Genomic DNA, 24265 nt, shown 5'->3' with positions numbered 1-24265 from the left:
GCAGCCTACAAAGACCCATCCAACGTCTAGAAGAATTTCTGAGGGCAGTCTATTCATCCGTGGTAACCTTGCTTCTGTAAGACGCTCAGGGACTTCCTCGGGTCTTCATACTTCCCGACGCATCTCTTCTGCGGGCGCAGGCACGCACTGGCGCTGATGTCACAAGGGAATTGACGCTGGCGTTGGCTCACCGACATGGACGCTGAGTGTAATGATGCTCAGTGGGCAATGCCGGAGTGGACCGTAATAACAACAACAGACCTCCAGTATTTGACACAGCATGGCTAATGCAGGGATTTAATTTAAAATTATTTTGGCCTTTTATCAAGTAATAACAACAGATGCAAGTCTACTAGGTTGGGGCGCAACGTGGAACAATCTATCCTTACAAGTTCTTCCAAGGAGTCCAAATTACCAATAAACATTCTGGAACTTCAGGAGGTAAGGTTAGCCCTAAGCCACTGGTTGCCCCATCTCCAAGACAAATCAGTCTGAGTACAAAGCGACAACTCCATCACAGTCGCGTATATAAACAGACAAGGAGGAAACTGCAGCAAAGTGTCTCTAGTGGAAGTACAGCAAATCCTTGCCTGGGCGGAGCTGAGCTCTGTGAGACTCTGCACCATCCACATCCCGGGAGTGTCCAACACGCAAGCAGATTTTTTCAGTCAGAACCAGCTGGATTCAGGTTAATGGGAACTCCACCCAAGGCATTTGCGGATCTTGTGAGACTGTGGGGTCACCCCCAAATCGACCTAATGGTGTCCAGAACCAATCGCAAAGTACCAAACTTCTTTGCTCATTATCGGGATCCGACGGCGATGGGAGTGGATACCATGACGCAAAGCTGGCGGTTCAACCTGGCCTATGTATTCCCTCCACTCCCCATGTTACCGTGGGTTCTGAAGAAATTCAAGCAATCACGCACAACAGTAATTGTAGTATCACAGTATTGACCCAGTTCTCGGACATTCAAGAAATGTCCATAGCACAACCAATTTGTCTACCGCCCAGGAGCGATCTCCTAGAGCAGGGTCCCATAGTCCACCACAACCCGGGGCTGTTTGCTTTGACGGATGGCTGTTGAGGCAGCAATTTGGAGATGAAAAGGCATAGTGGAGGAAGTCATTAACACAATGCTAAAGTCATTTAAGGCCACATCATCCAGAGCTTATCACATGGTGTGGCGCAGCTATTGGAGCTGGTGTAAGGAGACGGATTTACCTTTCCTTGAGTGTAACATTCCCAGAATTCTATGAATTCTATCCTATCTTCTAAGTTCCTTGTAGGTTCAAGTTTCGGCTATCTGTTCTATTCCAGTCTTGTCTCGTGATGGACGAATGGATCTGCAGCCCCACCGTTTAGGCCATCGATTCCAGGATGGGACCTCAATCTGGTTTAGAGGCTCTCCTTACCCCCCCATCCCTTTTGAACCCCTGGGGGTCATTTCCGAGAAGTGGCTCATCTGAAAGGTAGCAATTTCATCTGCCAGAAGGGTCTCAGAACTCTGCCTTATCGTGTGATCCTTTATTACTTCCACAAGGACAAGGCAGTACAGTGCCATCCTTCTTTCCAAAGGTTGTGTCTTCATTCCATATGAACCAAGAGATTGTGGTGCCATCGCTCTGCCTGGAACCCAAGAACGATAAGGAACATCGACTTCACAGTGTGGATGTGGTCAGAGCACTTTGCTGGTATCTTAAACAATCAAAACAATTCCAATGCTCTCAAACCCTATTCGTAGTGCCATCCAGGCTTCGTCGGGGCATGGCAGCTTCCAAGACCTCCATTGCACGATGGCTCAGAGAGATAATTCCGCCAGGCTTACCTATCTAAGTGAAGATCTCCACCAGAAAATGTTTGAGCTTATTCCACGAGATCGTTGGAAGCTTCCTGGGCATGGTGCAACTTGGCTTCCTTGGGCCAGATCTGCAGAGCAGCCACTTGGTCCTCTGCGCATAAATTTACTAAATTCTACAGCCTAGACATGTTTTCTTCAGAGGAAGCCTCCTTTGGCCGCAATGCAGTACAGTCTGCTGTGCAGTAAAGTGTCACACATCAAAACCATAATCAGATTTCGCTCCCACCCTGCTGTTTTGGGGCTGCTTTGTTAAGCCTACAAGAGTTCCCTGTGTCCCCCTGAGACGACAGAGAAAACAGGATTTTTGATACTCACCGTTAAATCAGTTTCTCTGTAGTCGATAGGGGGACACAGGGCTTTCCGTCCCTAAACGAAATGTTGACTCTGTTGGTCTTTAAGGAAATGTTTTCCTGGTGTACCAGTTCTGCAAGTTAAATATATATATCACTTTTCAGTTGTCTCTTTGGTTTAAACTGAGCGATTGCTACAGTGTGTGGGGTTAAGCCGGATTCCAGACACGCCCCCTTAATTTGATTCTTAGTGTCCTTGCCCCTCGAGGGTAAAGCTTAACCCCAAGAGTTACCTGTGTCCCCCTATCCACTACAGAGAAACGTATTTAACGGTGATTATCAAAAATCCTGTTATCTACCTTGCAAGCACCAGGAGTAGCTTTAGGGCAGCGGCACATGGTTACCTCTGGAGGCAACTTTGGGCGATTGAGCGATCAGTTGTACAAACCACCAGCGATTTCTATTACCAGCAATGGAGAGGCATTTTCTGAGATTTGTCTCCAACAGCCACATCTAAAAAATAGTGGGCAACAAATCTTACAGTGTGCCTCTGCCCTTAGTTTCCCTGTTTAGCTCAAGAAAAAATAGCAAAAATATTAAAATAGCAGGCAGAATGTATGATCAGCTCAAACCCTGTTTGTTAAAGGAACAGTATCACCAAAAAATTAAAGTGATTTAAAGTAATTAAAATATAATGTACTGTTTGTCTGTACTGGTAAAATTGGTGTGTTTTCTTCAGAAACTCTACTGTTGTTTATATAAACAAGCTGATGTGTAGCCATAGGGGCAGCCATTCGTAGCACAGTTTACATAGCAGATACCAGATGCACTTTGCAAAATACTGTTGTATTCTAATACAGAACTTATCCTTTATCTGCTATCTGTGCCTTTTCTCCTTTTTTAGCTTGAATGGCTGCCCCCATGGCTACACAATAGCATATTACATATGCTATTGTTATGCATAGCAACAGTACATTACTTTAAAATGCTTTTATTTTTTGGTTACTGTTCCTTTAAACTGGGGTTTAACAAAGGGATATACTGCTCATTAATTGCATCCATCACTGAAATAATCAGGGAGCAGTCTTGAGCTGATCAGACTGACAAGATTGTGGGCATGATAAAAAAATGCTGAGAGAGAACACAAATAGTTGGGGACAGATTAAGCAAAGTATGATATTAGATCTCACAGTAAAATACTGTCACTCTCTATTAATTCCCGTGTGAGGCGTATTTATCAGAAAGTGAAAGTTTACCATTTCATAAATATGCCTTTAAAAATCCCATAGGAATGACTAGAGAGCAGTTGACTTTTACTGTGGTGAGCTCTAATTTGACACATTTAAATATCGACCCAATAGACGCTGAGAAACATTTTCTCACTAAACATAATCTCATAAAAAGGTTTATTTGTTATTCAGTGCACTTTATCACTGTTGTAAGTTATCCCTTCTTTGGTTTCATGGGGCTAACTGGGTGAAGAAAATTGTGTGCTTTTTACTTAGTAATAATGCCTGCCTAAATCAGCTTTTTCAATTGTTGTTGAAGGATTGTGCTGAAAATCAACCCAGTAGCTGTGCACTCAATCTTAGAGAGAATTGCTGCAGAAGAGGATGATGAGGCAGATGGATGCTTTCAGGAGGATGATGAAGGAGCCTCTCACTCACTGAAAGATGTTTGTGACCTCAGACGTCCAGAGCCTTCTCCATTCTCCTCTAGAAGAGTCATGTTTGAAAATGAAGAGGTACATATAAATTAAATTCAGCTTGTAAGAGTGTTGAGGTTACTATTCTGAATTGTGATTTCTAGTTATACCTAAAGCAATTTTAAAGGTGAATCGAACTGTAAAATAGTTTACAGTTCTGTCATTAAGTGACTTTTATTTCTTGGTTCTCATTGCGCATCCACTGTAAAATTGTATTAGTGAGGTTATTTGACCATTAATTTTTGTCAACTTTAGGCATTGTGATAAACAATGTATCTATACCTTTATATTTGTTTCTGTACATGTAATTTCAAGAATACCTAATCCCATAAATAGAAAAACAGCACGGCTGCTGTCCATTTTTCAAATTCCTTGCATATGGTTGTTAAAGTGATCTGTGTAACAAAATCATTCTATCTGCTGAGTAATTTACCTGATGAGTATTGTATTGCTCCAAATGTATTTTTGCCATTCATTTCCTAGATGGTAATGCCCGGAGATGCTATAGAAATGACAGAATTTCAAGAAAAAGCCATCAGCAATTCACACTATATCCTAGAACTGACACTGCCTAGTGTGTACCTGACTCTACCAAACAAGGAATTCTATGAAAAACTGTATAACAGGTTGGTGAGATTTAAACATTCCTGCTGATGCAGATGTGCAGTGGCTTGTCACTGGATGATTGGTGTTTTGTCTAGGTGGCGAGGTAGCCTTAAAAAGGCCTTAAAAATTCTTATCATAGTTGCTTCAGCTGGTGAAGCCCCTGGGACAAACTGCTGCAGGTGGTGCCATTTTATTTATAGTACAATACATTTTTCTCATTGATGCTGAATACTTTTCTGGTTCTCTGATTTCAGGGTTAGCAATGATTTGCTCCTTTGGGAACCTACTGCTCCATCACCTGTAGAAACCTTTGAAAACTTATCTTATGGGATTGGACTTTCAGTCGCCAGTCAACTGATTACCAACTTCACTAAAGATGGCTGCAATCAGTATAAATCAGGTCTTTATGGTATGATATAACTATGTTTACGGTTGAAACGCTGCTTGAAACAATTTTTGTGACAAAAGGGGATGTTATCGCCTTCAGGATTATCATGTATAGCCAACTTCAGGTTGTTTTCTGCTGACACACTGATAAAGCAAAGTGATGTTACATGACCGCAAATAAGGAAGCCACAGGGCCTGTGGAGGCAGGTTCCCTACTGTGTATGCAGTAAAGAAAATTGTGATGGGCCTTCAAAAACTAATAACATTCACATTTCAACCAAGGAAATCTAACTGGGCTAGGAACCTCTGATCCAACATTTTTGAACTCCCCTCATTCCCTAGTAGCCAACAGCTGAAAATAAATATCTGATTAAGGTACTTGTCTGGAAAACCTATTCAATTAGCTAGTCAGGATTACTTATATTTACAAGCACTAACATACAGTATTGGGTTAAATCATATACCCATGGGGTGCAAACTAGAATTAGACTGAACATTTTTCTGCAAAAACTAAATGGAAAGTAACTTTCCTCAGAACCCAATACAGAAACCCAGTTATTGGGGGTAATGAAATATTTAATGACTGATGTTAATGAGTAGATGTATCTAGTATAGGTCAATCTAAAAACAAAAATGAGTAGATGTGTTTTTCCATGCTGTGCCTCTATTCCAAATTCACGGCCAAAGTTTTGACTACCTGCAGCTGCAATGCCCTTGAGTTGAAACCTAGGTTAACAAAGATATGTTGAGAATCTTTTTTAAAAGCGGTAACCATCTAGCATTGGAGCTAATGTCATTTTTCAGGCTTTAACTGGAGATACAAATAGATCAAATCACTGGGTTTTTTCATACTTTTTTTAGAAATCAAAATTGGTTCTGTTCATGACATTTTTCATTTGCATTTGGAGTAGAAGCTTGAAAGAATGTGAACACTTTAAAAATAATAACTTCTAAATCTCTCTATTGGTCTTTCACAGGGTTTGGTTTTGTATTAAAATACACACATTTGTAACAGTAACATAAAAAAAATGAAAGTGTTATCCAAATATAATGTTACTGTTGTGCTGCACTGGCAAAATAGGTGTGTTTGCTTCAGAAACACTACTATAGTTTATATAAACAAGCTACTGTGTAGCCATTGGGTGGCATTTAAAAGCTCAATAAGGAGAAAAGGCACAGTATTCACAGCAGATAAAAGATAAGCTCTGTAGTATACAATGGGATTCTTCAAAATGTATCTGTTTTCTACTGTGTATCCTGTGATTGAACGGCTGCCCCTATGGCTACACAGCAGCTTGCTTATGTAAACTATTTGAGTTTTTGAAGTTTTACCAGTGCAGCACAACAGTACATTACATTTTCATTACTTTAAAATGCTTTCATTTATTTGGTGTTATTGTTCCTTTAAAGGATGTCTATTCTCATATGTCTGCTCTGAGAAGACAGGCAGCCTAAAGAAAAAGTGATTTTCCTAACATAAAATGTTTTTTTGCTAGGCCTGTAACATCAGTTAATTAAGTTACCCTTCTTTAAATCTTAGAGTAGGTGGACTGTTGGTTACAATCTCCTTTGCCCATGTTACTAGGATTTTAAAGTCAAGTATCACGTATCACTTCCTATCTAGTTACCTTATAACTGGTTTTCTGTACTCCTGGCCTCTACAAGAAACTGCCTTTTCAGAGGAGGAGCCTTGTAGAGTTACAATAATGAAGGAGCTAGAGAGTTCTTTATTTTGTCTGGACTCTGTAGGTGCCCAGGTTTAGCCCTTTACATCTGCAATCATATTATAGGCCTAGTGGAAAATGGTTTTACTGGTTTAAAAAAAATCACTTATTTTGGAGTTCATGGCGATTTTTCCCCTTTTCATACGCCACAGACATTTTCTGTGAATTAGTTGGGACATGTTTTATATATTTTTTTTACATATTCTATTACTCAAAAAAGCAGAGTGGAGTCAAGAGTTGTGTTATCTTGCAGAGGATGAGAGTGGTTCAGAAGAAGAGACCATGCAGCATGATTACGTCATGGATTCAAATTGTCGGCGGAAAAAAAAATTGGAATCCCTTAACAAGCAGAGCCAAAGTTTTCTGTCTGTACTTGTGAACATTAACCATGGGCTGGTCTCTTTATTTTCTGATGTTAAGGTACATTTTACTGTATTTGTTTTTGCTTACCATTTATTTTTTATAACTAATGTTCATTGTGTTCAAGTATGTTATGACTAAAATCTTTCTAGGCACTTCATTTTCTACATTAACTGGGAATGCACCGAATCCAGGATTTGCTTCGGGATTCAGCCTTTTACAACAGGATTTGTTGGAATTCAAATGCCTGGCTGACCTGAATCCTTAAAATCACTTGACATTTGTCACACAAACAAGGAAATTGCTGAAAATGTTTTTTTTATTTTTTTTTATGTGTGCGGTTATTCTTAACCCTTCCGTGTCATCATTTGCATATGCAAATTAGGTTTCTTAACTGGTTCAGGATTCAGGCAAATACCAAAATAGGGGATTTGGTGCATCCTTAGAATCAACAAATTAAGTGAAACTATAGGGAGGGGGGTTCATTAAATTTCAATTTAGCCTTAAAGCCACAGGAAAAATATGCATTCTTCATATCAACCTAATTAAGCTGCAAACTGGCATTTTTTTTCAAAAAAAACAAAAAACAAACTGTGCCATATATAGCAACTTGTCCAACTCCAAGCTGATAATGTTTCCAGATTCCCACAGTCTCTCTATTGCAAAGAAACAACATTAAGCCTTTTGTTAATTTTGGGTAATAATAAAAGCACCCACTAAAAGTCCAACAAATATTTCAGCTCACCAAGTTAAAAAAGAAAGTTGCAGCATTCCAGTTAAGTACTAGTACAGATTTAACAGGTGTCAGTAAAAATAGGAGACTTAGCAGAACGCTGTGTCTTTAGATTGTTATCTCAATCAGATGTACTGTGAGCAAATATCTTTAGTTAGTAAAGTGTAAAGTAAGCACTTTGGACATGTTCATGTTTTTACTTGAAGTTGCCATGGCACCGATAGATATGTTTGGCAATTTGTTGCTTCTATGTATATTTCTTCATGTAAATTAAACAGTTTGTTTCATTTTTATATTACAGCTACCTGATGGTACGTTAATGGAAAACAAACATGGTGAATTCTGGCTGGAGTTTCATAGCGGCTCTTTGTTTAGTGTAGCAAAATATGAAGGCTTTGAAGACAAGCATTATGTCTGTCTTCATTCAAGCAGTCTGAGTCTCTACCATCAAGGTATGATTAAAAGGCTTTCTTAGCTGTCCCATGTCTTTACTGGTACTTTGGTTCATATTGTGTGTTGACAACACATGTGCTCTTGACTTTTGCTCAGAAAATGCTTTTTATTCCATTACCATAACTTTCATATATTAATGTGAATGTATGCTTAAATACATTGCTTCATTATCCAACATATCTCTGCAGTTGTGTAAATATTGTACTATAAGGGGCCTATTTATAGAAATTATGCACAAATTATATAGCTCCTTGGACAAGTCTATTGAAGTCTTAAAGGAAAACTATACTGCAAGCAATGTAGGTCTTTATAAAAATATATTTCATAAAACAGTTCATATGTAAATAAACCATTTTCCTAATAATATACTTTTTTTAGTAGTATGTGTCATTCGGGAATCGTAAATAGAAAATTGCCATTTTAAGAACTAAGGGCTGCCCCTTCATTTCCTACGATTCACGGTACACACAAACAAACCATACATGTTAGGCCATATGAGCCAATTAACGGACAAAGTTCTGTCTTTTGCTTGCACACTTCTTCCTGTTACAGTCAGAGCTGCATTATTTCTGGTCAGGTGATCTCTGAGGCAGCACACAGAGCAACACAAAATGGTGGTTCAAGCTAAGAGATATAAGGGCAAGATTTAGTTAAATATATTTGGTTAATTATATAGATTTAGTTAAAAATATATTCTAGTTTGGTAAGATTCTTTAATGTCCCCCTTAATATGAAATAAACGATCTGTTGGTTAAGTATTATTTTGGGTGTAAGAACTTCCTTTTAGAACTTAAACAAATATCTTTGCAGTTTTACTAACTATGCCATTTTTAGCACAATTGTGCTAATCTTCAACAAACAGACTCTATACAAGTGTACTAGACTTTCAAATATTTATATACTGTGTATGACCTGAAACTGCACAGCAGCTTAGTTTTAAATTTGCTGTTAAAGGCTGTGTAAAAAAAATGTTAAAAATATCTGCAATTCTGATGAAAACAGTTTTATCATTTTTGCCCTAAATGTGTTTTTGAAGGTTTGTAGCCTCTCTCTCTCTTTATCTACATTTCTCTGGCTCTATCTACACTATTCTAGGTTTTGGGCAGTATGTTTAATTAGTCATGCTATGCACATTGTTTTACTACATTAGAATGAGTTCACTATTTGATATATCATGATGTAGTCTGTAACAGAAAATTTCTGTTACTGTTATATAGTTGTACATGTGTAGCCACAATTCCAGTTTAAACAACAGAATTGTATAATAACCCTTCAATTGTCAGAGATTATTAAATTGTCATCACTGCCATAAAAGGACCAGTATGGTTCCATAGATTTATTACAACATGGTCAGATCTTTTTGTCCATGGAACTTTAAAAAAAAAAGTAAATTAAAAAAAAAAAAAAGTCCATGCAGAGATATATGTACATACATTCATAGTAACAGAAAATATTAAAGAAACTTAGTTAAAGAGAAAAAGGAAATGCCATACTACAGTTGTGGTCTTTTGTCCCCAGCAAAATCTACCTTTTTGGTACCAGTGTTCTTTAAACATTTTGCTACATGTACAATGACTTCTTGCTGTTAATGTAGGTCTACTGGATGGAGGTATCCCTTCAGATGAGATCCAGCTTCCTAGCATGACCTATCCTCATTGGTTAGAGCCAACCATTTACTTATCTGAAGAAGACGGTATATATAGTCGCCCTGCTTCCAACGGAGTGGGTGTAGAGAGCCAAAGCATGTTGACGGTGGCAGTAAAAATTCTGTCTGATAAGACCGAAAGCAACGCAAAGGTTATTTTCTCTTTAATAAGTTAATTTACACAAAAATTTGCCATTGTAGTCATTGGATCATATTATTTAATTTTGACAGATAATGTGTAATTATAATCTTTAGATGCTTAATGTCTCAGATGTTTTGGTTTTTTTTGCCTGTGGCAGCATGGGCCACTGAATAATTTTGAATGATAGATCATTGAATAAAGAAGCTACCCACAGTTTGCAGAGAATGTTATTCAGTTGCAGGGCATAAGGCATGCACAGTAGGTATGCTGATATTCTGGAAAGACTTATAGGTACAGTTAGCACCTTGCTGTCTACAATATGGTCTTGTCACATTTCATGGTTGACCAAGAATCTTGGTTGTGTTTGCCATTTGTGGAGCTCCTCCTCCTAGTTGCTACTGTGCTTAGTTGTCTGACAGACCAGCAGCCAGACAAAAGTTGTGAAAAACATCTAGGGGACGAACCTTAAACCAACCTTAAACCAAATCAGAAGTTACTGTACATATAGTAATGTCACTGCTTCAGACACAATTTGTGAAGCAGGTTAATAAATCTGGTCTGTACAATGTGACATTTGCTGATTTTTGGGTGTTCTACTGTAACTACAATGCTCATTAGCATTAACTAGTTGGGCAAGATTTCTGCTTGAGTGTACTCTCCATTCTGTCATTTAATACATTTAGTTAATACATTTCTTATCTTTGTCCCTGCTGAGCATAATTTCATTACAGGCAGGGATGGGCGAATTTAACCAGTTTTGCTTCGCCAAAAATTCGCCGCCGGCGAAATGTCGCAGACGCCCATTAAAGTCTATGGGCGTCAAAAACATTTTGTCGCGCGGCGAAACTGTTTTGACGCGCGTCTTTTTTTTTTGACGCACGCTGCCATACGAGTCTATGGGCGTCATTTTTTCGGCGAAACGAGGCGAAAAAATTCGCCCATCCCTAATTACAGGCAGCTGTTAGAATTGATACAATAGTTGCTAATACTCCAGAGATGCTACTGATAAATGTATCAACTAAATGTAGCAGTTTAGAGTCTGCACCTGAATTACTGAGCTGCCAGACTCAAACACTAGAGACACAAACATTCAACTTTAAACTTGGAAGGTAATTGAAAAAAGTCTTTATTTCTGGTGTACAATCTGAAAACAGTTGAACTGAAAAAAAGTTTTTGGAAGGTGAATAAACCTGCTTTCACTGAGAAAGCATAACTAAAAATACATTAGGATAAGTGAAATCAAATATGGTTAATTAGGCCATGTTGATACTATGTTCATGTCCAGGTATATAACATTACATTTCTGTAACATAAATATGATGGTTTTTAACTTTTTGTTATTCGTTAACAGCCTAAAATACATTTTCACTACACTATTGCTTATTTGACAATACAGCTTTGCTTTCTGTGTTTTCCAGAGGTATGCCTTTTAATTTTGCTCAGTGTGCCCAAGCTTTCTTTTTTTTAAAAAACAATGATAATCTCCTATTTCAGGAGTTCCTTGTTGCTGTTGGACTGCGAGGTGCCACACTTCAGCACAGAGTTCTACCCTCTGAGGTCACCTGGCATGAGCAGGTGATTTTCAATAATATCATATTTTAAGGTTTTTGTACCTGATGGTTTAGTCTAAACATTATACTTTTGTGACCTTTTATTTTCAGATATTACAGTTTTTGAATATTCTGGATGAACCAGTTTTGGGTTATAACCCACCAGCTTCCATTACCACATTTCATGTTCACCTGTGGAGTTGTGCTCTTGATCACAGGTAATGCTACATTTATGTATAGATAAACATTTAAAATAAGATAATTTGAGACACCTAGTGTAAAACATGTATACCAAAACTGCAGATTTGAACTGCAATTAATGGAGAAAATAAAGCTTTTTTCATTTATGAGGGAAAATGTATAGTTCTTGCAATTATAATTAAATGGCATTGCTTTGAGTGCACATACATCTAGACAATTTGCAGTTTGTCTTCGACTGAATTTGTGTAGATTTTGTAATAATATTGGTAGTCTTTGGCATACCAGTAACAAAGGCTAGTTCATAATTCTATCACCATAGACTAAGTACCTTCCATCTTGTTTCATGAATTACCTGCATACACATCCATTTATCCAGTGTTTTAACTTTGTTATTGGTAATAATTTTTCCTGATAAGATGGAACTCGGGTGTGCCATGCTAAATTAAGGATACTGTAATGTTGCTAGCCTATATAGCTAGTTCACACATGACCCCTGCTTGTTTAAAAACAAATATAAAAGTAAAATATACTTTCCCTGTAAGCAGCTTGTGTATTACATTTTGATTTGTAGGCCTCTCTACCTGCCTTTGAGGGCTCTCTTGACTGTGGAAACCTTCAGCATTTCTTGTAGTGTTGCTTTGGATAAATCCTCCTCAAGCCTGCGGTAATATAACATGTTATTTTTTCTGTCTTACCTCAGCAGCTAAAACAACATTGTTTTTTTCATACAGCCCTGTGAAATGTTGTCTGTCATGAACATAGAAATTTAGTGTATGATATTTTGAGAGAAAGGAAATGCTGCCACTCCTTCGAACACTTCTCTGCCATACCACACATTACATATTGTTTTAGCCATAGTAAAAGCCTTCTTAAAAGGATAGCAATACCAATTTTTAATATCATTAGTATGTCATTACCAAATTGGAACATTTCAGGATTACAAAAAGGATTATCACAACAGTGTTTGTAAAAATGGTATTTTCGTGCCTAATTTTACACACATAGCCTTGCCTGAAAATCAAAAAATAAAAGCCTGTATCTAATAATTTCAAATACAAAAGCCATTATTATAATTGCATGCACAAGTGTACATTAGTATACAATTTTTTTGTTGATTTTCCCTCAATGTTGCTTTCAGAATCATCATGGAGGAAGCCGCGCTGCATTTGTCGGACAAATGTAATGCTGTAGCAGTCAATTTAAAAAGGGGTAAGTATATGAAAAAACATGTAAAATCAAAACTATGTCTCATATAAAATCATAACTCTGTCTCAAAACTCTGTCTCTGGCCCAGGGTTAGGGTACAATTGAGAAATAAGGATTATGGAAATAAATTGATGATTTATGATACATTACGTCTGATTGATTTAGATAGATTAAATAAGCTTCCCCAAACAGTTGGGTCTTTAAGAAACATTTTGAAAGTCTGGAAAGGAGGAGAGAGTGTGATAGCTTGAAGCAGAGAGTTCCAGAGAAAGTGAGAAGCCCAAGAGAAACCTTCTAGATGGGAATGGGATGAGATGATGAGAGGCTAAAGTCAGGAGCAGAGCGTAGGAGTGTATTATGAGATCATAGTTGAAATATAGGAATGTAATCTTATATTTTGCATTTTTCTTTTTATTATTGTTCAAAACAACCTGGTAGAATTCAATTGGTGTTTAATATAAGAATGGCTTTTATTTTATTAGCTTCTCATATTTAATGTTTTTGTGCTACATTCCAGATTATGTGCGTGTTCTAGACATGGGCCTTCTAGAACTGACCATCTTGTCAGTGAAGACTGGAGAAAAGGTGAGCTTTTTGTACCTCGGTTTTATTGCTTACAGCAAAAAAAGAAAAGAAAAAAAGATCTAAATGACCTGGGCTGATCGTCACTTGGGGTCAGCAGACCCAACCCACTCAAATATAGAGGCTTTCATCACAAGATGGACTAGTAGTGGGTACTGATTCCTTGGATCAAGATAAGGGAACACACACACACCTTGCCAACTAGGGTATAAATCCATCTTTACTCCTGTTTTGCTTTGGAGCTTGCATCACTCATAATTTTATGCTGTACATTTACCCATGTGTGCACAACTGCTATCACCTCATTTTAGGTGGGCTATATGAATTGATATTCCGATTATCCAAATCTGCATTTACATGCTTTTCCTATCAAACATTTAAAGAGAAAAGGTAAACTTTCCAAACTGCTTTATGAAAATTAAAATTGGTAAGGAATGTATGAAGGAAATACATGTAAATTATTAGACCTTCAGTTGTTAAATATTATTGTTTGAGGAAAAGTGATTGATGAGTGATAGATACAATTAATCAAAGGGTATAAGTAGAAAATATATACACGTGAAATAAAATGATACCCTGGATTTAAGAACCACTGGTATTGGTTCTCATGGTTATTCCATGAGTTCAGATAAGGGAACACAAAGATACAGTAGGAAAAGCAAATATGTGTTTAGGTAGAAGTCACGATTTGAAACCATGGGTAGTTTATAGGTTGTTCTTCTAATCTTATTGTCTGTATTATGCAGCTTTGTTTTAAAAAATAAATGCCATATTGTCAACCTGTCTATTTACAACAAATCTATCCTTACAAGTATTTCTGTCACCCAGTCAAAGCCCCGTTTTGAGATGCACTGTTCAAGCGATGTCATCCATATCTGGACATGTTCTGATTCCTGTGCTGCGCTTATGAACCTTATCCAGTACCTTGCTAGCTATGGAGACCTCCACCCACCCTCTCGGAGTGAAACCTTGCCGGGTGTACACAAGAAAAATAAAATGGTACAGTGCTGAGAAGAAATATTAACTTATAAACAGTTTTTGTTCCGAAACCACAAAATAGCTTCACTAGACTTGCATTTGGCAGAGCATAGAAAATACAAAATTGACAGATTTTCAGAACAATGTAATTTTGGCATTTGCACGTATTGTCAAATTCTGCACTAGATAATTATCTTCTTCTAGTAAGTTTGGTTACATGGCCTGTGACCATCTTGTTTGCTTTCTTTGCAGAGTTCAAGGGGCTGTAAACCCAGATATAACATTTTGTATAGTAAAAGCCAAATTAAATTTACGCAACTATGAAATATATTTTAAAATGATTGTAAATGTGTTATTAAAGTGTTTTGTGCATGTAGTTGCTACAAAAAACAATATGTTTGTCCTATTCTATTTTCTGCACTGCTGATCCTGACTTTAAGGTTTACTGAAACAAAGTTGTAGTAGGCAGGTGCCTTCCACCCAAGACTCCATTTAGTACCAGTTGGACACTTATGGGATTCCACTTCTTTGCAGATCTTTTTCTCACCGAACATTCTATTCAGTTCACCGGGGGAATTGGAGTCTAGGCTGGAGGAGCTTAAAAATTGCAGCATTTTTTCAATAATACTGATGGTTGGTTTAATCATAGATTCTAAATTGTACGAGAGCATTTGGCAATAGCAACCTATCACATTAGAAAATAAAAACAAAAACTGTATTGTTTTTTATTGCCAAGTGCAAATCAGCCCCTATGTTGGTAAATGAGCCCTATAGTCTGGACCAGTAGTGCATTATTAGTCATTATTAACCATCATTAGTCAGACATAAATTACTAAAGCCTTAGTCTAAGGAACTACCCTAAACCATTTTAGTGACCATTTGCTTCATCCAACCACAAAATCTCTAGCATTGTAGCTATAAGGGCCTAACACTGTTAAATTGTGCTCTAGAATTTGCACTTTGAAGAGGTGTTAAGTCCTCTCTTGCCAGTATTAAACTCTCCTGCATTAAGAAGCACATCTGCTCCCAAAAGCTTGGCCAGAAAACCTGCAGGACTACTTTTAAACAAATAATCTCATGCTTTCTAAGAACAATGCAGTGAACCTTCTGTGTAAACACATTTTATTTCCTAATGTTACAAGCCTTCTAGGAACCCAACAAAAGCCACTTGGCACAATGCATTTGAATCTCTTAGCCATTTAGCAATATTTAAATAATTTTTGGTAACGCCTTAGTTTTCTGAGAACAAAGATGATTTACATAATGAACTTGTTTTCTGGGTCTGTGTTTGAGTCATAGAAGAAAATCAAACATGCATATTTTCCATTATATGGAAATGTTATTTTTTTGCTATTCTTTCATTTGAATTGTTTCAGGCTGATCCAGTGACTCAAGCAAATATACAAGGCCCAGTCCTGGCTGAAGCAGAACAGAAGATTTTGAGAGATTTGATGAGTGATGCCATGGAAGATACAGATCTTAACCATACTGTCTGCCCATCAAAACCACAGCTAAATGGTAACTTGTGTGATATGGCAAATAATATAATGTGATATAAATGCCTGCTTCTTTTTAACTAGAATTTGAGGTCTTTCTAACTAATACTCTGCTCAAACTCCGTAGGGTTATTTTTGACCACAAGGGCAGTGAGCAAATTATAGTTTCAAGTGCAGTCACCATGTGTTTTCCCCATAACGTATTGTTTTTCCAAAACTCGCACGGAGTTGATACAAATGTTATTGCAGCTGATGTGACAAAACTAATTGCACTCTTTGCAGCACTTTTTTGTAAATGGGACACAATTTCCCTGAAAGTTCTGCAAGTCTGGTTGACATCATTTCCAGTGTCCCGCGCAGGGCACTGAGGAAACCCTGGAGCTACTGCCTGGTCTGGAGGTGGCAGTAGCTCCAGGGCTTCTAAAGGAACACATTTTGAACAGGTGAAGGATTCATTATTTGGAAACCAGTTATCCAGAAGGCTCCAAATTACGGGAACGCCATCTCCCGTAGACTTCGTTTAATAAAGTAATTATTTCTCTGTATGGGGTTTTACATTAATAGATTGATTGATTAATAGAGTTTTTGAGTGAAACCCACCGAAAAAACTCAATCGTCATGAAGGCTATGAACATCTTCAAATGGTTCAATGGACCTCTGCCATTGCCTTCTACATAACCTCAACATTTTTTAGCTGGAGTATTTTCAGATTCAAGCTATTTGCAGCTTCAGGGTATAATAAATCTTGAAAAATTCTAGGTTTTTTTTAATCAAAAACTAGAAAAATTCTAGGTTTTTTTTAACCCCCAAATTTTAAACCTGAAAATTAGAGTTTTGCCTAAAAAATACCCTCGAAAACTCAATTATTTTTAGGTTAAATACAACTTGGCCTTGAATAAATCTGCCCCATAGTATTGTGTATAGGTAAAGTTGAGGTGAGAAAGGGAGGCTAGTGCCAACTATGAAAATGTGCAGTTCTTTTTGCTTGATTAAATGTGGCAACCTTCCCCCTAAAAATCAAATCCGTTGCTTAATGATCTATGTTGTAGGGGTAGATTGACTGACTTGCATTTGGGTCTAATTAATTTATTGATGTACTTGGGTTAGTATTTTGAGATGAATAGAAAAGTCAAACGAGGGAAGTACAAAGAAATAAGTGCAGGAAGTATTTTTCTTTTTCTTAAATCTGTATTTGCATATAATTTAAGCAGTATTTACTTTACCCAGGATTTTCTGAAGGCAGATGTGAGACCCAGGAACCCCCTTGCTCAGATCTCTTCCTCTTCCCTGATGAAAGTGGAAATGTATCTGAAGAATCTAGTCCTGTGTTTCCTCCCACAACCCCCCATCTTCTAAGTGAAGCCATGTTGGATTTTCCCTCAGAAAGTGATGATTTCTGCATCCTGTATGCTCCAAAAAATTCTATTTCGGTAAGAACATTTTAACATTGCTGCTATGCATCTTATTACAATATGAAGGGAATTTTGAAGCAATGAGGCATCTTATTGTGTACTGTAAAATGTACCTTAAATGTTTCAGCTTTGCCTATGTTCAGCTCTGTATCTAGGACCTTTAAACAAATGAGATACTAAGATACAGGTGTATTGTTTTTTACTAAGTTTTGGATAAAAGGCAATATACACAGATTGCTAGTATAACCACGGTGCAAGCCCAAGCAGGGATCATGATTTAGGGCACGGTCTGGCAGATCAGGGTTGTAACAGGAGTTCCGATCTGGGTTGGCATCTTTCTTTTTTATTGCAAATGCAAATTACCATTAATAGCTTTGTCACTTGCAGTGCCACCTGTCCCCATTGTTGCTTGGAGAGATTTTTATTTTTGGAAAGTTGCAAAAGTCTACCGTACAGGCCTGATTTTTAACAGCTTTTGAATGTAGCATCTACAAGAAATGGCAAAATCCTTATTTTAAACAGATGGAGGAGCTACATCATATACATTGTTATGACAAACAGTGTAGTTTATAGGACAAAGGATACCATATTTCAAAGTAGAAGAGATTTGAATACATCATACATATAAATCTATTTAAAAAGTAATACATGCTAAACATATTACAATAATTATATGCCCAGTTAAAATATCACAACTTGAGCAATATTGGGATTTTAAAACTTTGACCCTAATTTTTTTTTTTAAGGAAAAGGATGAAGAACCCTCTGTGAAGAAGCTTGTTGATGACAACATTTTAATAAAAGAGAATCACTTTAACCTGCCTCTGCAAAAAATGGACACCAGTAAAGCCCCGTTGCACTTTCCTGTGCCAGTTGTACGTTATGTGGTAAAGGAAATTTCTCTTGTTTGGCATCTTTATGGTGGCAAAGATTTTGGCAGTGCTTTACCGCCACCATCACCTGCTAAACATTATATGTAAGTGTCCCTCAGATCAACGGTTATAAAGTTTTTATAGGTTACATTTAAACTATAAATTTGGATCTTTGGCAGACAATTCATTCTGTTTCTGAAAATGAGATAATCTATCATTCACAGATTAACTATGCATCCTTTTATGTAAGCATTTAGTGCAAACTATTAAAAACAAACGTCTGACCACTTGACATTATTCCAGTACCTATCTGACTTCCGTCACATTAAAGGGGTATTTAACCTTGGATTAAACTTTTAATATGACATGGGCAGTGATATTCTAAGACAATTTGCAGTTCTTTTTTACATGTTTGTTCTGAAGCTGTCAGGCAACAGTTTGCAAGTCACAATGAAAGTGAAAGTAGATAAGGATAATTATGGAACTGATGTTTCACAGTTAATATGTTCATTGTTTACAAGAATAATAGTTGCAGGGCAGAAAGATGCAGAATAAGAAGACTAATAACTCAAAAACCATAAAGCCCACAATAAGCTCATTTCTAAAAGTTTTTATCTTGCTATTTTTCATGCATCCGTCTCAATTATTTTTTGACTCAAAAGCAAATGGAAACAGCACATGAAAATGCAAATTGCCAGCTGCAAAGGGGGTTTGGTGCCTTGTGGGTAGTGGGTAGGCATTGGTTGATATTGTGGCAGGAGCCCCGCCCCCCCAGGTGGAGGGCGCTGCTAAATTAATCGTATGGGGCCCCATAATCCCCAATGGCAGCCCTGGTGGAGGCTGTGAAGTTGCAGGTACAAGTAAAAGACCTGCAGGCTTATTGCAGGTCTGATAAGCCATAGCAGACAATCAACAGATAGAGATTACTGTTATGCTGTTCTGTTGTTTGGAAATGAATATTTAAATAGCTATTGTGGCTTATTGATATTAACAAACTGCAGCTGCTATTACATTGGTCTGTGCATGTTTTACTTTACCTATTTTGGTTATAATGTTTTGTCAACCTTTCTTGAAGGAGTCCCCATAGCTCTCCATCAAATACCCCTACCAGGCGTGGGAACAGCTTGGTGCGTGGTGGACGGGGGAGAAATCAAGAGCTATTGATGGAAATACAGTTTAGTAAGGTAAGATGAAATTTTGGGCAAGCCCACTAATAATGCAGAGCTTTATCTACCCATATGCTCAACGTGAACTGTTTGTTCCTATTCTTTTAGTAAAAGACAAATATAACAAATGTATTCAGAGCAAGTGCAGTGGTAATTTAAAAAGAAAATTAACATTTTGGTACAGTATTAGAAGTTAACAATAATAGTTGTGATATCATATTGAAAAATAAAAATACACATATAAGCAGCAGCATCACACGAGCAATGTTCAGCGTGTCCCACTAGAAGATGTTCTCACTCACAGTAAGGGAAAACCGGTTAGCAGCCTTGAGACTTCTACTAATAGCTCATGGGGTGGATTTCTTTGTGTTTGTCAGTGACACCCCAAATTTCCCTCTGCTATCTGACAGAAAGAAACAACAGTCACCTGTATGTATCAGTACTGCCAGCCCATTGGCCCGTGAAGAAACTGATATTTAGGGGCAGATTTATTAAGGTTCGAAATTAGAGTTTTCTTTTTTTTTTTTTTTTTTGCATCATTTTCTTTTTTGTTATTACATTTTTTTATTGATTTTTACAAGCAAATAACAATCAACCATATTAAAAGTCAAAATGTAGCAAGTACATAAAGGTAGTTTGGTTCCTTATAGATAATCAATCACAGACATTTTCGCATCATTTGTAATCGTCTTTTCAATACCTAATGGTGTCGTTGTCATAATAGCTATCAGATACATGTAATCTGTCTTTATGATACAGGAACTGGCCATTATGGTAACTGTGCACTATGTTATGGGGTAAAACCAGGAAAATGGGTTGGGAGGGGGGTCAAGGGGTAATTACAGAGGGATTTGTCCCGTCAGTCAGGTTGTCTCTGATTGGGCCATTTCGAATTCTGCCCTGGGGAGCAATTAGTTTTCATATCCCATGCCTTGCAGGTACGCTCGAATAGTTTCCATCGTTCTTACCGATTTAACCTTGATGATGAGGATTTGCTGATTTGGGAGAGAAATACACATCCAGTTAGCCGCCCGGAGTGTTTTTGCTGCCATCAGTATATGTGTCGCTAATTTATTAGACTCTGAGACTTTCAAGGTTTTAAGGGGTAGCCCTAGGAGAAATGATAATGGGTTAAGGTAATATGCCATGTTTAAAGATAGCTGACAGAGTACGGGCCACCATGCCCAAGAACTCTTTGACCAATGTGCAGGTCCACCACATTTGTTAAAATGTGCCCCTCTCTCCACATCCCCCGAAGCACTGTGAGGAGAGGATATTGCCCTAAACATGGGCTAGCCTTGTGGGGGTGTAATACCATCTAAATTGTTATACAGTAATGATATCAAATAAGTGTTACATAGGAGTTCAAAATGTGTAGGGGCCGGTATAGGGGAGCCACTTTGCAAAAATGTCTGTGAGATAAAGTGACGAATCTGAAAAATTGGCTAGACGGTAGCTGAAGATTTTCCTTGAGATCCTGAAATGTCTGTACCTCCTGTTCTGTGACTAGTGTGGTTCATAACAGAGAAAATTTGAGTTTTCAAGGTTATTTTTAAGTCAAAAATTGATTCTTCGGGTTAAAAACAATCCAGAATTTTTTTTCAAGATTTATTATACCCTGGCCCTAGAAATAGCTCAAATCTGAAAATACACCACCTAAAACCTGTCAAGATCACATAGAAGTCAATGGCAGAGGTCCATTGAACCATTTGAAGATGTTAATAGCCTTCACTATGTTCAAATTTTTTTTGGAGAGTTTTGCATCAATTTGAGCGATTCAAGTTTTTTTTCACTGAAAATTCAATCAATTCAAGTTTTTGGGTTGTTAACACCAAACTTGCTGATTCGCGTTTTTTCCATTTGAGTTTTTTTCTTAAATAAGAAACCATTTGAGTTGTGAGTTTATTCAAGGTTTAAAAAACGCACATAACTCTAAAATTCGACCTTTGATACATAACCCCTTTAATTATGTAGGAGGCCTCATGGTGCAATATTGGGAATTTTCACTTCTCCCAGAAACACCTGAATCCCGCCATTGGCCAAGTTCATCAGTAGGCTTTAGTCCAAAATAAACACGGGTTGGTTTCTTAATCTAGACTGCATGATTTTTCAAACTTAAGGGCAGCTACTTTGGTTTTCTTACCTCCTTTGTATTCCCCATGCTGTAGGAGTAAATACTAATTTGCTTTTGTGTATACTGCAAACTACATTGGTTTTAATACTGCCTCGAGCTGAACATCTGAACACATTTACTAATGCTAAAATATAGCGTTGGATACCATAAACATGCCAACATAAGTGTTCTACTGTACTAGGAACAATTATTTTGCAAAATATATTTAATAAAGAAACTTATTTGGCTTAATGATTATTTTTAATTGACAGTCAAATGTAATATCTCTTTTTTTTGAGTAAGGTGTTGTGCAATAAGTTTACAGGCAGCCAATTAGGATAACAAATTGACTTTCTCTGGCAGAACATTTTTGCGTGGGACAGTCCAAGAATTTAACTTAATTACTCAGATTTCCATACAAGAGGTTACATTAGCTACTATTGCTGCATCTTATACAGGTATGGGATCCATTATCCTGAAACCTGTTATCCAGAAAGCTCCTAATTACGGAATGGCTATTTCCCCATAGACTCCATTGTAATGAAATAATCCAATTTTTCCCTTGTCTCTGTAATAATAAAACAGTACCTTGTACTTGATCCAAACTAATATATAATCTGTATTGGAAGCAAAACAAGCCTGCTGGGTATATTTAATGTTTACATGCTTTTCTAGTAGATTTATGGTATGAAGATCCAAACTATGGAAAGATCTGTTATCCGGAAAACCCCAGGTCCCAATCATTCTGGATAATAGGTCCCATACCTGTACCAAAAATATGTTTGGTTGCCCTTTTATTATCTCTGTGAAATACATTTATTCAACCCTTCTTTCAAGCCTGGGCTTTAATCAGGTCAGCTAAGTACAGTAGGTGTAAAATTTTCAGGTCACTAGGGACGAGGAAGGGTGGATCTCACTAAGTATTAGTACTGTGACCCAAAATAGTTATAGAGAGAGAAAAATACATATGGAATTAAGACTATCTGCAATTTACACTGTTTGCCTGGAAATGATTAATTTTCTCTGGACACAGGTTAAGTTTCAGCATGAAGTATACCCTCAGGGAGCATCCACGGTAGAATCTCCATCGATGGAGCAGCCAGTATCACGCCAGGTCTTCATCGTGCAGGATTTAGAGATTAGGGATCGCCTGGCCTCATCTCAAATGAACAAATTCCTTCATTTATACAGCAGTAAAGAAATGCCAAGGAAAGCACATTCCAATATGGTAAGGCATGCAGGGCATGGTTGGATTTGCCAAAGAGATATGGATAGAGTACATGGTTATGTGCAACATCTTATTGTCCTGAGGGCATTTAGCATTTGCTCTTGCTGATCAATCTTGAAAACCTATTACCCAAGTTGCTTCTTAGTATAAACTCTTGTTAACCCTTTAAAACCGAGGAAGAGCTTTGATCTTGCCAGGTGTTGTCAGTAAATCATTGAAGTGAAACCTGCCACCATAAAACCTATGAGGCTGGGACATTTGTGCTTTTTAGCTGCACCATACATTTTAACAAACCTACCAACGATTTGGCTGAATCAAAATCTTAATTTGGATAGTCAAATTTAAGAAAAATCCCAGAAGTGCTTTACAGTGACGTGGCATTCTTATGTTGCTTGGCAAGGCATTCAGGATTCAGCATATCCAGATCCAGCAAAAAGTGTTGGTATTCTGCCGAATTGCAAAACTAAATACTGTATTCAGTGAATTCACATTTGTCGGTTTCCAAATGTTGCCATACACAGGTGATTAAAAGCTGTCAATTTGGATATTTTAGACCATGTTGGCAGCTTATTGACCCATATAAGGGGTCCTCCGAATGGTCAGCCTGACCAGCATCAGGGCAGAAATCAGCCAGGTTTCTATCAAGCAGTATAGAATCTTGACAAGCGAAGACCACATCTGTGTTTTGAAGCAATTCTTTCCTGCCTGGTATTCCCCATGATCGGATTGTTGGCCCAAAGGATTGTCCATATTTAGCCAAGCTTGTTGAAGACTAGATCAGATAAAGATCTGCTTAGTTACCAAATGAGTATATCTTATTATGTACTCCTTCCTTAACACCATAGTTTCTTTAAATAATAATTTGAATAGTAGTACATCACAGCTGTCAGACCAGTGCTGTAAACCTTGTCAACGGCATCACCATCTCGAGTTGCATTTCTTGGTTGTCACATTACTAGTTATAACTGCTAAGCAGCTGTGAGGCATATAGCTGAGGAAATGCACTAAAAAGTCATCTGCTGCTGGGTAACAAGAATGCTTCATTAGGGGGCATTTTGCCCACTAAGCCCTTAGCCTCTGTGATGTTAGTGAATCAAACTCTCATAGCTTTATGTTACACGTCTTTATTAAATAAATTTTTTTACTATTTTGCAGTTAACTATCAAAGCCTTACATGTGCGCCCTGAGACTGGCCAGTCCCCACAGGAATGTTGCCTGAGAGTGACCTTAATGCCGCTCCGACTTAATATTGACCAGGTCAGTAAAGTCTTTTACTTACAAGTGCTTAACCATTACAAATATAGTTAATTGATGCTAGAGTGCACCACACTATACAGACATTTAATTTGTAGCTAAAGCTAGGACCAGACTTTGAGATGATAGAGCTCTAATGCAGAAAAATGCTGAGGTCTCCATCCAAGGTGGGGGAGAAATTAAAGTGAGGAGCTGAAGGACTGCGTGTCAGATATCCTTGATGTATTAATCAAAATACTCATTATATTATTTTCCTTGTAGTTATCTCACTTTCTATCTTGGGAAAATGCCCTTACTTCAC

The 24265-nt window shown here is 37.5% G+C and overlaps 1 protein-coding gene across 1 annotated transcript in view; it reads left to right on the top strand.

Annotated features, from left to right (window-relative positions):
- atg2b.L (autophagy related 2B L homeolog) overlaps nt 1-24265 on the top strand; it is a 54335-nt gene that overhangs the window by 15708 nt on the left and 14362 nt on the right. The window contains exons 17-34 of the mRNA XM_018230491.2: nt 3700-3895; nt 4340-4482; nt 4717-4871; nt 6827-6993; nt 7968-8118; nt 9714-9916; nt 11401-11481; nt 11568-11674; nt 12229-12321; nt 12796-12866; nt 13381-13448; nt 14274-14444; nt 15800-15941; nt 17147-17349; nt 18078-18307; nt 19279-19387; nt 22516-22710; nt 23866-23967. Of these exons, the coding sequence (XP_018085980.1) occupies nt 3700-3895; nt 4340-4482; nt 4717-4871; nt 6827-6993; nt 7968-8118; nt 9714-9916; nt 11401-11481; nt 11568-11674; nt 12229-12321; nt 12796-12866; nt 13381-13448; nt 14274-14444; nt 15800-15941; nt 17147-17349; nt 18078-18307; nt 19279-19387; nt 22516-22710; nt 23866-23967 (2587 nt within the window). The remainder of the gene's footprint in view (nt 1-3699; nt 3896-4339; nt 4483-4716; nt 4872-6826; nt 6994-7967; nt 8119-9713; nt 9917-11400; nt 11482-11567; nt 11675-12228; nt 12322-12795; nt 12867-13380; nt 13449-14273; nt 14445-15799; nt 15942-17146; nt 17350-18077; nt 18308-19278; nt 19388-22515; nt 22711-23865; nt 23968-24265) is intronic.

The sequence above is a fragment of the Xenopus laevis genome, chromosome 8L (assembly GCF_017654675.1).
Source record: "Xenopus laevis strain J_2021 chromosome 8L, Xenopus_laevis_v10.1, whole genome shotgun sequence".
Classification (NCBI taxonomy): domain Eukaryota; kingdom Metazoa; phylum Chordata; class Amphibia; order Anura; family Pipidae; genus Xenopus; species Xenopus laevis.
Note: the sequence above shows the minus strand (reverse complement) of the source record. Positions and strands in the feature narration are given on the sequence as shown.